General features: G+C 40.2%; 1 protein-coding gene across 3 annotated transcripts in view; it reads right to left on the minus strand.

The window, feature by feature from the left end:
- The window catches only part of PRKCD (protein kinase C delta), a 121,657-nt gene that overhangs the window by 35,515 nt on the left and 72,897 nt on the right, over positions 1–13,245 (minus strand). For all 3 annotated transcript variants that reach the window (XM_045025590.1, XM_045025591.1, XM_045025589.1), the window contains exons 3-4: positions 8,305–8,504; positions 1,444–1,504 (exon numbers count right to left, since the gene is read on the minus strand). In XM_045025590.1, the coding sequence (XP_044881525.1) occupies positions 1,444–1,504; positions 8,305–8,504 (261 nt within the window). The remainder of the gene's footprint in view (positions 1–1,443; positions 1,505–8,304; positions 8,505–13,245) is intronic.

The raw sequence follows: 13,245 nt of genomic DNA on the forward strand, positions 1-13,245 counted from the left end.
CACTCTTGTAGAGGTATCACCCACCCTCCAGTCCAGATTCCTCTTCCAGTGCCAGAAGGAAGTTGATAAAGAGATATTTGGACTTTATGGGGCCACAGATGGGGAGTGCATAGACTAACAAGTGCAGGGAGAATTGCCAGATGGGGAGCCCTGGAGAAAGAAGCTTGTATGTCTTATCCATAGAATAGTCACACCACATGTAACAAGAGTACAGCCTTTCTGCCCCATCATTCCCCCATGAATGTGTTTAGTTCTTTGTTCCTCTCTCGGAATTCCAACAAGCGTTACCGCTAACTAGGGGACTGATTTTTTAAATGTCAACACTTGTCTAATAGCAACAGATCTGGGCTGAGTCCATCAGCTCCATTTGCGTAGGTCAAACAAACAGCAGGTGGCAAAGCATTTCCAAACTAGATGGGATTTGAACTGGTGATCTGGAGGTGAAAGTGTCCTAATTAGTGTTGTGCAAATATTTTGAAATGAAATTCAAACTGTATTAAACTCTTCTAGTCTTAGGCATGTGAGTAGAAATGAAACAAGCAGAGTTTCATTCCAATCATGACATGAATCTTTTTGCCATCTCCAAATAGGCACAATTATTTTGGAGACACAGTGGGTCATAGTGCTACGGCTTCTAATTTACTGGGCACACAGTATAAAACCACAGAAGACAGAGACAGATGAGAGCTATCAGTGGTACGTAATTCAGCTCATCTCTCTGCCAGTGCAGGACTGTTAAAAGTCCACTGTTCAGTCTGAGTTTAAAACATCCCAAGTGATGGGGTTTCTATCACTTCCTCTAGGAAGTTATTTACAACCTGTCAGGAAATGTTCCCCATTTTTCAGCCTAAATGTCCCCTTCCTTAATTGTATCCCATTACCCCTAGTTTTCCTCCATAAACTATATTAATTCCTTCCCAATATATACAAAATTTACAGCATTTAAAATAAAATGGTACAGCACTGACTTTATCCACATGCTGACACACATTCAATTATTTCACTCAGTCATATGGTTTTTAGCTTCAGTGGTTAGGACACTACCCTGGGACTTGGAAGATGCGTGTTCAATTCCTTGCTCCATCACAAACTTCCTGTGTGATAGTGGACAAGTCAATTAACCTCTCTATACCTCAGTTCCAGAACAGCACTTCCTTACCTCACAGAGGTGTTGTCAGCCAAGATACATTAAAGATTGTGAGGTGCTTAAATGCTACCGCAGTGGAGGCTATATAAGTATCTGAGATAGATACATTAGATATGCACCCAACACTAGTCTTGCATAAAGTGATGGAATTAAAACTTCATACATAAGAAAATTCCACTGAGTACAATTTTTCTGGAACAATGCACTTTCCACAATGTGATTTCATTTGTAGAAAACAAAATATAAGAAAACATTACAAATGTTGGTACTTGACAAAAATAAAATGGTTACTTTACCTGCATCTTCTAGAAGATATTGCACAGCCATCAATACCTTCCCTTGAGGTTGTAAGTCAAGCTGTGAGAGGAAAGACCAATAGTGAATTATTGGGTTGACAGGACAATTGCAGTGATTTAGTTTAATTGATATTTCTCAATAGAATTAGAAAGTGTCATTTAAGTAAAATTACAGGATAATGACTTTGGAAACAGGGATATTTCTCCAAACCCCTTGTATTTCATTACAGTGACAATGCCAACTTTATTTCTTTTTACCTCTTCTTGCCTCTTTCATTGCTTTGATGTACCAGTGTCAGACAGACTGTGCAGTACAGTCAAAGTGTTGTTGAGCTTTTTGTTTCGTTTCTGCTGTAATCAAGACAACTGACTGAGTGGTTAGTTTTTTATTTTCTTAATTTTGATTTACACTGATCTTCCTGCTGACATAGTCCACCAGTATGATAAACAGTAGAGGGAGTTAGGGCCAACCCCGGTGCAGTGTGACTTACACTTCAAAGGGACTTGTTTTTCCAAAACATGTTCAGATCACTCTTTTAGGTCACCTGTACAGAGCATGCACCATAGTTATTAAACCTCAGGCTGGTGTGAGCATCCTTCTGGGTTGATAAAAGTCCATAAACTATCCTGTTGGTATTCTAACTGCTTTTCTATCCCTTACCGAATTACAAAGATGGCACTGTGTCCCTTTCCTAAAGCTGAACTACTTTTGTTCAATGAGGGGTTCCATCATTCTCCTATCCCTCGCTTCCAGTATCTTCATCCCATGCAACAACAGTTTTATCCATCAACAGTTTCCATGTTAATTGATGCTTCCCTTCTTATGTATTAGGACCAGCATAGCCTGGCATCTGTCTTCAGGAATTCTCTTGTCTTGCCATATGGTTTTAATGACTCTGTTCATCCATTTTATGTCTCTCTCGCCCAAGACTTTCATCAAGTCCACCATCACTTCATCAGATCCCACTACCTTACCACTCTTCATTTCCTGGATTGCATTTCTGACTTTCTCCTCTGTTATGTCAGGGCCAGACACCACATAAGGATCACTAGAGAGCTAGATGGTAGACAGAAATGTAGTGGGAGAATGGAGTTTTTCATCCGTAGGTCAGTGATTAAAATCAGATGATGGTTGTTAATGACCAAAAGTCATTACCATGTGATGAATGTTTGCTTGTCTATGTAAAGTTAGAGGTGGACAAGGATTCAAAAACACAACTCCTATTAGTTGGCGGTCTCTGCAGGCAGACCTAAGACAGATCATTGGAGACTGAACTACCTTCTCGGCCCAAGATATGGTCCCTTCCGGTCAGGATTAACGCAATATGGAGGAAGCTTGCATTGCTGCTGCTTGCACTGTACCTGTTGCATGGGTAACAGAGGACTTCAGTCTACAATGCTATCTATACAGTACCATTCACCTGTGCTCAAATTCACCCTTTTTTATTTTTAATGTCCAAAAAATGAAACATGCAGGTCTGAAGAACTGCAGGGAACCCAAGGTCACTGTGCAAAGTTTGAAAGTGTTACATTGGAATACAAAGGGTGAACAAATCCTTTAATATTGTATCCAAGCAATATATGTAAATAAAATTAGAATTAAGCACGTTTTAATATAGATGTCCTCTAAAATCTGTTTGGCCCATAATCTTCTATACCTCTGTAAGTTTAAAGTGCATACCACTACCATATTGGTGTGTGTAGCACTCTGCATCTGGCATCAATGGAATGACTTGGACTCTCATTCTAGATACCTCTCCTCACCCCGTTCCCCATGTTATCATTTATTATTACTTATAGTATGGTAGCATCCAAAAGTTACAACTAATATCAGGGCCTGAACAGTGCTCGGTACAGTGCAAACACATACGAAGACATGGTCAGGAATGTCATTTTCCTTTTCATTGCTCTTCACTGGCCTCTATGTTTTTCTGGAAGATCAGACTGGATTGGGGAAGAACCTAATGGTTAAGGCTCTCTCTCCTTCAGCAAGATGAGGCGAGGCCTTCGAGTGCAGCAGCATCCATTTTCAGAACATTAGTGAAGCAATACAATCAAGCCTCATCCTGTGGTGAAATATCCTGTGTTGCACCATTTAGATTTTGCTGTGCCTGTATCACTGGGTGCAGTTAAAATACCTGTTTCCACATTGATTAGAATCTGCTGAGAGCCAAACCCTGCTCTGTGCTACAGAAACGTACTTGTAAAAGGTGCAAAAGGCCTTCCTGTACCCAACAGATGCATGTAACAACCCCCTGGGCCTATATAAATAGCATTCAGAAAGGGCTAAGAGGGGCCCATGAAGCTACCACACCTGCTTCCCAAAGGGAGGAGTGGTTTGTTGGTTATGGATGCAACCAAACCACCTTCCCAACCCTCTGCCTTTAAGCACATATACTGCAGCGTGTTGCACACACCAAGAAATGATGCACTCCACTCACTCCTCTTCAGAGCAGCAACAAGAATACTCCCCACTATTGTTCTCCACCAACTGTCCTGAGCCATCCTGCTGTGCACTGGCAGGACGACTCTGGAACTCACTGCGCAAGCTGGCACTTGTTTGTTCCCTCTTCCCGCACCAAGACACCCAGTGGTACACTCTCTCCTTGAGAAATTGAGTTCTGGGAAAACCTAGCTGCTTTGATGCAAGCTTTAAACATCAGAATAACATAAGAGCTTCTAAGGAGGTCAGGTCAGCCCACTCTCATTGAGTAAAATTTTCCTCCACACTCACCCCACTATCCATGTTGTGAAAGGCAGAGGCCTACTACATGGATACCACACACTACCCTCACATCAATCTATCAAGACTACCCCTAACTGGAACTGAGCTATCCGTACTCTCTAAGGAAATGAACTTCTTCTGAACTGGAACTAACATGTGGAGAACTACAAACATTCCTCTGCTGACTCTGCCTCAAAGAATTCTTTCACAACAAAGACAACACCGCCTCAACTATCACATCCCCACAGTCAGTCACAAGAAAAAAGAATAATCTGACTGGACCCTCCCACAGCAGACGAAAGCACAGACTGGATCATTACATTGATTGCTTCAGGAACAAAAAAAAAATTGACTGAAATCCGCAACAAAAACATCACATTCACCACCATCTGTTCACCACTCAAAGAACAGCTATACCATCCTTGAATTCCTCAAATCAGGCACCATTGTAGTCCTTAATCAGATGGCTGTGCCAATGAGGTCAACAGACACTCTCTGACCTCACCTACTATAAAGAACGCAAAGACCACCCCACCCCACAATTTACACAGGAATTTAAAGACACCATCAAATCCTTCCTCAAACATCTCTAAGAAAAACTACCATCTCATCCCTCATGGTCCACCTAAGGGACATTCTACTTGCTTCTCAAGATACACAAACAAAGGAAACCAGGCAGACCCATATCTCGCCATGGCACTCTTACTGAAGGAAGATCATGATACACAAAACCATCCTCAAACAACTCACCACACAAAGGGCCAGCTTCCTCCAAGACACTATCAACTTCCTCCAGAAACTGCATCAACCTTCCACAGAACACCATCCTTGCCACCACAGATGTCATCTCCCTATACACCAGTATCCCTCACCATAACAGTATCACTGCCTGCCTCAAATACCTACAAGATAATGTACAATGCTCAGAAATCCACTGTCAACAAACATCACCAAACTCATTTAACAACAAACACTTTGTCCAAGCCATAGGAACAGCCATGGGTATTAGGATGGCTCCCCAATCTGCCAACCTCTTCAACGGCCACCTCAGGGAAGAATTTCTGGAAACACATGCCACAAAACCAAAGATATGCCTGAGATACATTAATTATTTCTTCATCCTCTGGACAGACAGCCTAAGCTCCCTCATGAAGTTGCGATGGAAATCTAACCACCAGCATCCATCCATCAAACTTACTCTAGAACACTTCTCTAGTATTGACTTCCTGGACACCAACATCGGCTTAAAAAAATTGACTATATACAAGAAACTCATGGATCATCACACTTCCCTCCACAGATCCAGTAACCACCCTAGACACACCAAGAAATTGGTTATCTACAGCCTGGCACTCAGATACTGCAGAATTTGCTCCAAAGAGGAAGACTGGGATACACTAAATGCACTTAAGACTGCCTTCACTAAACACTAAGTCTGCCTTCACTTCTCTCTACAGAGAAGTATATCACATCATGGAACAGATCACCCAAATACCCTGAGAGAACCCGCTTCAATAAAGACAAAATACAATACAAAAAACTCACTGACTGAAAACCCCTATTGTCACCTACCACCCCACACTAGAACCCATATGAGGTATCATCAAACAATTACAACCCATACTGGATGGGGACCACATCTCAATCCCCCCACTTCTGGACTTCCAACAACCCCCCAGCCTCACCACGGTCGTCATTACAAGCAAGTTCTGCACAGACCAGGGCACACTAACTAAAAGTGGCACCAGAAGCCTGCCAGAACAGCAGATGTAAAACCTGTAGACATATCTCCACTGTTATGATGATCAATACACACCACATCACATCTTTCAAGATCAGTGGGCCCCACACATACCTATCACAACCTGTGGTGTACCTCATCCAGTGAATCAAAGGCCCCCAAAACAACTATGTGGATGAAACTGGACAATCACTATGCTCCTGAATAAACTCACTCAGAGAAACGATACAAGACAAAAATATAATATCATCCTTGGGAAAACAGTTGTCACAAAGCAACATACTGACCTCTCAGTCCTTTTCCTCAAACGAAACCTGCATAATACCTTCAAAAGACAAGTGTGGGAACTTAAATTCATAACTCTGCTAGACACTAAAACCACAGACTTAACAAAGACATTGGGTTTTATGGCTCTTTACCACAATTTGTAACACACTCCACTACCTGTTAACCCTTAATTGCCCACATCATTTTAAGTGGACACCTACAGCATGTGTGCACCCCTTATGCTTAACTATCTGTCTCACTTTGTATTTAGCTTAGACGAACTGGTTACCTTCCGCAGACCTGAAGGAGAGCTGTGTGAAGCAAAAAAGCTTGTCCCTTCCACCACCAAAAGTTGGGCCAATAAAAGATTACCTCACGTATCTTGTCTCTCTCACGGGCAGAGATAGACAGGTTCCTGTATTATCAGACACAGCAGCCTTCCGGTAGAGCTCTCTGGAGTCAACTTTTACCCTTACATGCATAGGGGGTGAGACTATATATCTCCATACTTTCTTACTGGGTACAATCATAATTGGGTGCCCCCAACCATAATAAATGGAGAGGTCACATTCAAATTATGGCAAGCATAGGCACTTCCCTCAGTTTATAGACTCTGAATTATTAGGCATGTATTTCTGAATGACTGATTTAATATGCAGAGACCCACTAATATTTTAAACATAGATTATTCCTCTGCTGTAAGTAATGAGAACAAGCACTTCAAAATACCAAAACAATTCTGTTGGATGCCACTAATTCATCTTGACCTTGAGTGATACAGCAACTCTGTATTATGGGACTAGGGTCTGGTCTACCTCAGTAAATGAGGAAAAAGGGGAAATCACAAATACATTAGTAAAATATTTCCTTGTTCACTTCAAATGTATGAAACTATCAAAGTGTAGAAGGGGTCAGGGAAACAGTTTTGTAATATGACAGTTGGGATTTTAGTTAATGAAAAATCAGTTAAGTCAAATTAATCAAATGAAAACATCAATATATTAAATATTAGAGATGTACACAGGCTGCAAAATTTGAATTCTGATCTGAACTTCACCAGATGTTTGAATGTTCAGATCCAGGGTTCTGATCCCATTTCTATTGAAAAAATAATTTTGAACGTTTCCATCTTTTTGTCACTTCAGGTTTTCAATGTCTACCCAGAATCATTTCCAAAATGATTAACTCAGACTCAGAACTGTGTTTAGGAAATTTGTAAAATGTCATGAAGCAACCATGAAAGTTTTGATGAATTTTATATTGCTTAACTTGAAGCCATTTTAAACACAAGGTTCCCTTACTTTGTTATTTTTCTATGCTTGAGTCAAGGTTTTATGGGAGAACTCATTTAGTAAAATAATATATATGGAGACCACAGGACTACTGAGAAAACATTCAATCTTTTGAGATAAACCAGACCCTCATCCCATAAGACAGAGCTGCTCTTTACTCAAGGGCAAGATGAGACAGTGGCATCCAAAAGATTTTTTTATCGTCTATTTATTTAATGAGGAAGTTTTAACAGGTTTGCAAATCATTTGCCATGTAAATAGCAGAGACAAAATTATAATCATTGCAACAGTGAGCTTTTGTTTAGAAACAAGGCATTCAAAACTGCATTTGTAAACAGAACTGATCACATGTGTCACAGGATATGAGGGCAAGAAAGGGTGATCAAATAGCTGGGGGTCAGGAAGAAAGGAAAACTTGTTCCAGCACAAGTAGAAATTATTTATTATTATTTTTGAAAAGCAATATACAAAATGAAAGAGACTTAGAATTAGCTTCACTTTTTATCATATACATGTTCATTATGATAATCCAACTCTATTAACATATATGCTGATCACACTTTTTAAGATAAATTCTGAGTGTGATACGGGTCATTATTTTCAGACACTGAAGCCTAGGATTTTACTATCAACTTCATGGACATTGGCATTTCATTATCTACATCATTAGCAGTTCTAAAATAACTGTCTTACTTAGACAGACTGCCCTGCATGTCAAAAGGGAGCAAACACTCATATTTTAAAAGCAAAATGACAAGTCTGTTCAGCTTGAGTGAAATCAAACAAGACAAAAAACATAATAGAGTGATCTTGAATGGATTCATCTTCGCACTTACCCAGAACTCTGCTTTGCCATTGCCCTTCTTGCACCTCTCTGCCAAGACTGATACCCCTACGGTAACCTCAGACAGTGGGTCTTCTGCTGCCTTCATGAGAACAATTTGAATGACACGCCCTTCATAGATGTGGGCATCAAAGGAAGATTTCCATTCTGGGTACATGGTGGGCTTCTTCTGGACCAAAGTTTTTCCCCTCTCTGAAAATCGTACAGAAAGTGGGATAAGTGGTAAGTGATGGCTCTACATATGATAATATCTGATTTGACTTTAAATGGAAAAACAACAACATTGAGATGACTCTCACTATGAAATCATAAGCAGGAGCGAACCTCAGAAAGCATGAGGTTGGGGCTGCCACTCGGATAAGCACCAAAGTATTCAAACATTGGTAAACTCTCTGATCCTTGAGAGTTATGTTTATCCACATATCAGTTATAGCACAGGCACCAGCAGTGAAAATGCTAAATGTGCCTCAACTTGGATCTAGAGGGATGAGCTATATGGTAGTGTTCAGAGGTTAGTTGAGTGTTCATGGACATTCAGTTCAGGCATTAGACTGTTTGATGAAAATGCCCAGAAGGCATTAGTATATTGTGTGATAGGGATTAGATCACTAGCTTCTCACGTCAGGCATCCACCACTAGATGACAAATTAAGAGATGTTTAATGCTGGCCTAGTTTGAATTCCAGCTGGTGGCCTGAAGCTGAAAAATCTCGTTAACTAGTCTCCTAACCTATTCTCACATTCTTCTCACAGTTCTATTCAGAAGCAGCATAGAGAAAAGGCACTCTAAATAGTACTGTGGTCTGATCCAGTCATGATTTCTACAGCTTTCAAAGTATTTCAAGACCGCCCTCCTGCTGTACAGCATGCATGTGCTTCAATTATTATTATTATTTGTATTATCATGGTGCAGAGAAGCCTTAGTCACCGACTGGGATTCTCCTGTGCTAGTGCTGTACAAACCAGAACAAGAGCACAGCCCCTACCCAAAGAAGTTAGGCCATGATCTTCCTCCCATCAAAGTAACTGGTAGAATTCCTGTTTACTCCCACGAGGGAAGGGTTGGGCCCTTATTATCTAAACACCTTTCTGAAGCATGAATTCCAAGTTAAGTTTATATTAATTCAATAACAGTTTGTTTGATGCACTCTGCTCATTGTGATGAGCTGTCTAAACAGCAATAAAGAATAACACCTTAGTATTTCTTTATTAGGGAATGCCTGCCAAGAACAGCATTACAAATTACAGCTTTGACAAGTAAGCTTAAATCTGTTTGCTGAAAGGCATTCTCAAAATGATCACAAACAGCCACCTGAGTATCTCCTGCATTTTGTTATGACCTTCTGTTTTTTCTCCTTTACTTGTATTCAAAAGCTTTTACCTGGAATTCATAGTCTTGTAGACAGCTAATCATAGCAAAGGTTTCAATTAATCAAAAGTTCCTTCCAGAATTCAGCACTCTCTATAGCTACTATGAAGGTTTTTAGATAAACAGATGGTGAGAGTAACTATAGAAAGCCTTAAGCTAGACAGAACTTTTATTATAATCCTAAAGGATCTTCTCATACCCATGTTTTTCTTCTCCAACATCACTATTATCTTTCAAACAAAAGATAGGAATGGCTAACTGGCGATATACATGGTTGTACTTAATTAGGTGTAAGGGTGTCTGTTGAACCACAAGACACTCCCTATAGTCTATGGGATAAACATGCTATCTCCCCATTGCTTGAAGTTTCTGCTGCACTGGGCAATAAGAAACTGGCCATCAAGACCAGGTCTTCTGCATGGCACATCCAGTTGACCGGCCTAGTCATCTGATTGTTAAAAATGGAACCCTCTCATCAGAAAGCACCGTACTATAGAAAGTTGCCCCGGGACAACAGAAAGAGTATATTAATGGAGAGATCCTTCAATATAGAGATAAATATATGCACCCATCCCTGTCTTTTTAGGTCTGTTATATGTATCTTATAAGTCCCATTAAAAAGTGCTCTGTTACGGCAGAGTTACAGAGGTTACAGCACTGCGCATGGGGAAACCATTCCACAGAACAAAAAAGGTTCCCAGGCTTCTAGAAACCTTTTAACTAAACAAAAGTCTATTAAACACTAGCAGGGATCCATTTCCTGTGGAAATTCTAAGTGGAAACTTGTTTAAAGTTTACACACTGAATAGGTATTTTACACATGTACCTATTCTTTAAAAATGTTCAAGACTGAAGGAGCAGCCAGAGTTGCTGGAAAAGATTCCACCAAGCCATGCTGCTTTTTATTTATTTATTTATTTAAAATAATTCATATTAGTCAGGATTTGTCATTGATCAAGTTACCTGCCTACAAATTAATACATCAATGTCACTGACGAACAGCAATAGAGAAGAATGTTGAAAGGTTTTGTCACTATCCTTTCAGTCCTTTCCTATTTTGTCTATTTACAAGGGTCTCTTTAAATTACTTTTTAATGTTTTATAATCTGCTTAATCCCAAACCCCATGCAAATTTACTTTTCCTAGTGTTTCTATCTTTGTCCCAGGGGATGATCTTTTCCCTACTCAGGATGCAGTAACATTAAGTCCAAACAAAATTATTCATGACATTCTCTAGGTCCACATGACACACTCATGAAAACTGGAAATGAGCTTCTTTCTCCCACTGCAAAAGCCCAATCCACCACCACTCCAAAAGGAGAAAGAGATTGGGAGGGGAAAGGAAAGCTGAGACTGAACTTGTTTTCTCTCCCTTTCCTCAGTAGTCCTTCTGGACTGTTGGACCTTTTATCCCAGAAAGGGTTTGTGCATGCATGCATATTGACTGTGTCTGACTCGGCCGGAGGGCTGAGCCACTGAAGACCCACCTGGCAAAGGCAACAGCTGATGGGGGTGGGGGGAAGGGAGAGGGTAGCAAACTGTGAAGAAAGTGTGTGCAGGTTTGCACCCACCCAACAGGAGGCGCTCTAGCCCCCGGTAAGCCTCTTTTTTCCAACCCCATTAAAACAGGATTTTCAGCATGAGGTTGCTAGATCTTGTTCTGTGTCACCTTACTGCCTGTGACCCTAAGAACCACTCAATGACAACTGGCAAAACGGTTCATTGTTCTGTAACAGTAACTTCTGACTGGCTTGACAAACTCACTACACCCACCACAATGCACAAATACTATGAAAGCAAAGACTGTCAAATGAGATCTCTACTAAAAGCTTATGTCATATTGATCCTCATAATCATTGTGAGATGTATGTAGGATTGATATTTACAGAGCTGTGTATGTGTGTACACACACACACACACACACACACACACACACACAGGGAAATATGTTTTAAAGACTGAATCAAAACAGGCTTAACAAGCAGGTTTTGACTAGACAAAGGATGTATATGTTTGCCTTGGTTCACATGTAAAATAAGCATTGAAAGCTAACACAATGGAAGCCTGTTTGCATATGACAGCGACATGAGGATGTGAAGGCAACATGGAGTCAGCACACATGGGAATGAACCACAGTTGTTATCCTGACTCTGGGGACAAAACAATGAACTTTGGAGATACAACGGGAAAGCAAAAAGGACACCTTTTCGTCCTTCACTGAGAAAGCAAAAAGATCAGTGCTTTTTGAATTCATGAAAGAGGGATCCCAACCATGTTGGCTGGAGACACTGAGAGATTACTTTAGCTGAGAAACTATTTTAGACAAAGGTTTTAGCCTGATGAAGTTAAGTTTAGACTCTGTGAAGCATATTATATTTAGTTTTATATATACACATTTCTGTTTCCATCGTTAGCCTTACTCACTAAATTTTAGCCTTTTGATAATAAACGTATGACCTCATGCATCAGGTCTTAAAACAATCTCTATCAATTATAGATTGGGGAGAAGATTATCTCACATCTGCCTACTGTGGTGTTTCTTGCTATTTCTCTGCAGGATCTGGTGCTGGCAACTGTCAGCGATAGAATAATGGCCCTTGGCTTTGATATGGCATAGCAATTCCTATAATTTTACAGCCCACTCAATGCAGCTATCATGAGTGACCACTAGATAAATATCATAGAAAGAAACGGGCCTAAATTCTTGTTATAGGAAGACAGTTTCAACAGGCCTATAAATCCTTCAAAAAATGTTAACTTTTTTTTTTGTTTAGTACAGCCATACTGTACTAATTTAATTTTGAAATGAAGGTCAAAAAACTTGCCTCCCAGCACCCCACAAGTAATTATTATTGTTTGTGCTGCATTAACACCAATGTAAATATAATACATGTGCTCATAGGGACATGTTCACATGGAGTACGATTAGTTCCAAACAAATTAATTCCTATCAAGAACCCCTGGTGACAATAATAAACCAAATTTCCCACTAACATATATTTCACTGCAGCCATTTACAGTCCTGCATTTGAGAAAAAGGGCTCTCATTCCAGTGCAATTTAGAGTGCTTTTCCAGGATACCACAGTTCTCCCCAAACTTTCAGGTAAGCATATTTTACAATTTAGATAGCACACAGATAGCGGATCTGCAAACGTTAGCTCACTAGCTAGTCACCATAACGCCCCATGCAAATAGGACAACTAGACAGTTTTGCCACATACATTTATTTTTTGTAGAGAAACAGGAAATTAATAAGGAAGGATTTGATCCTGCTAAGCACTGAGCAATCTGGGCCACATCCAGCAAAAGCATGAACTCCACAGAAGTCAATGGAACTTCTCACATTTCTTTAAGTTTCAGAGTAGCAGCTGTGTTAGTCTGTATCTGCAAAAACAACAGGAGTACTTGTGGCGCCTTAGAGACTAAATAAATTTGTTAGTCTCTAAGGTGCCACAAGTACTCCCGTTATTTTTTTAAGTGAAGCCAATGCTTCTAAGTGCTTTGCAGGATCAGGACAAGAGTGTACAACACCTTGCAGGACTGAGTCTTGAGTCCTGCAGCCCT

The sequence above is a fragment of the Mauremys mutica genome, chromosome 7 (genome assembly GCF_020497125.1).
Source record: "Mauremys mutica isolate MM-2020 ecotype Southern chromosome 7, ASM2049712v1, whole genome shotgun sequence".
Lineage (NCBI taxonomy): Eukaryota > Metazoa > Chordata > Testudines > Geoemydidae > Mauremys > Mauremys mutica.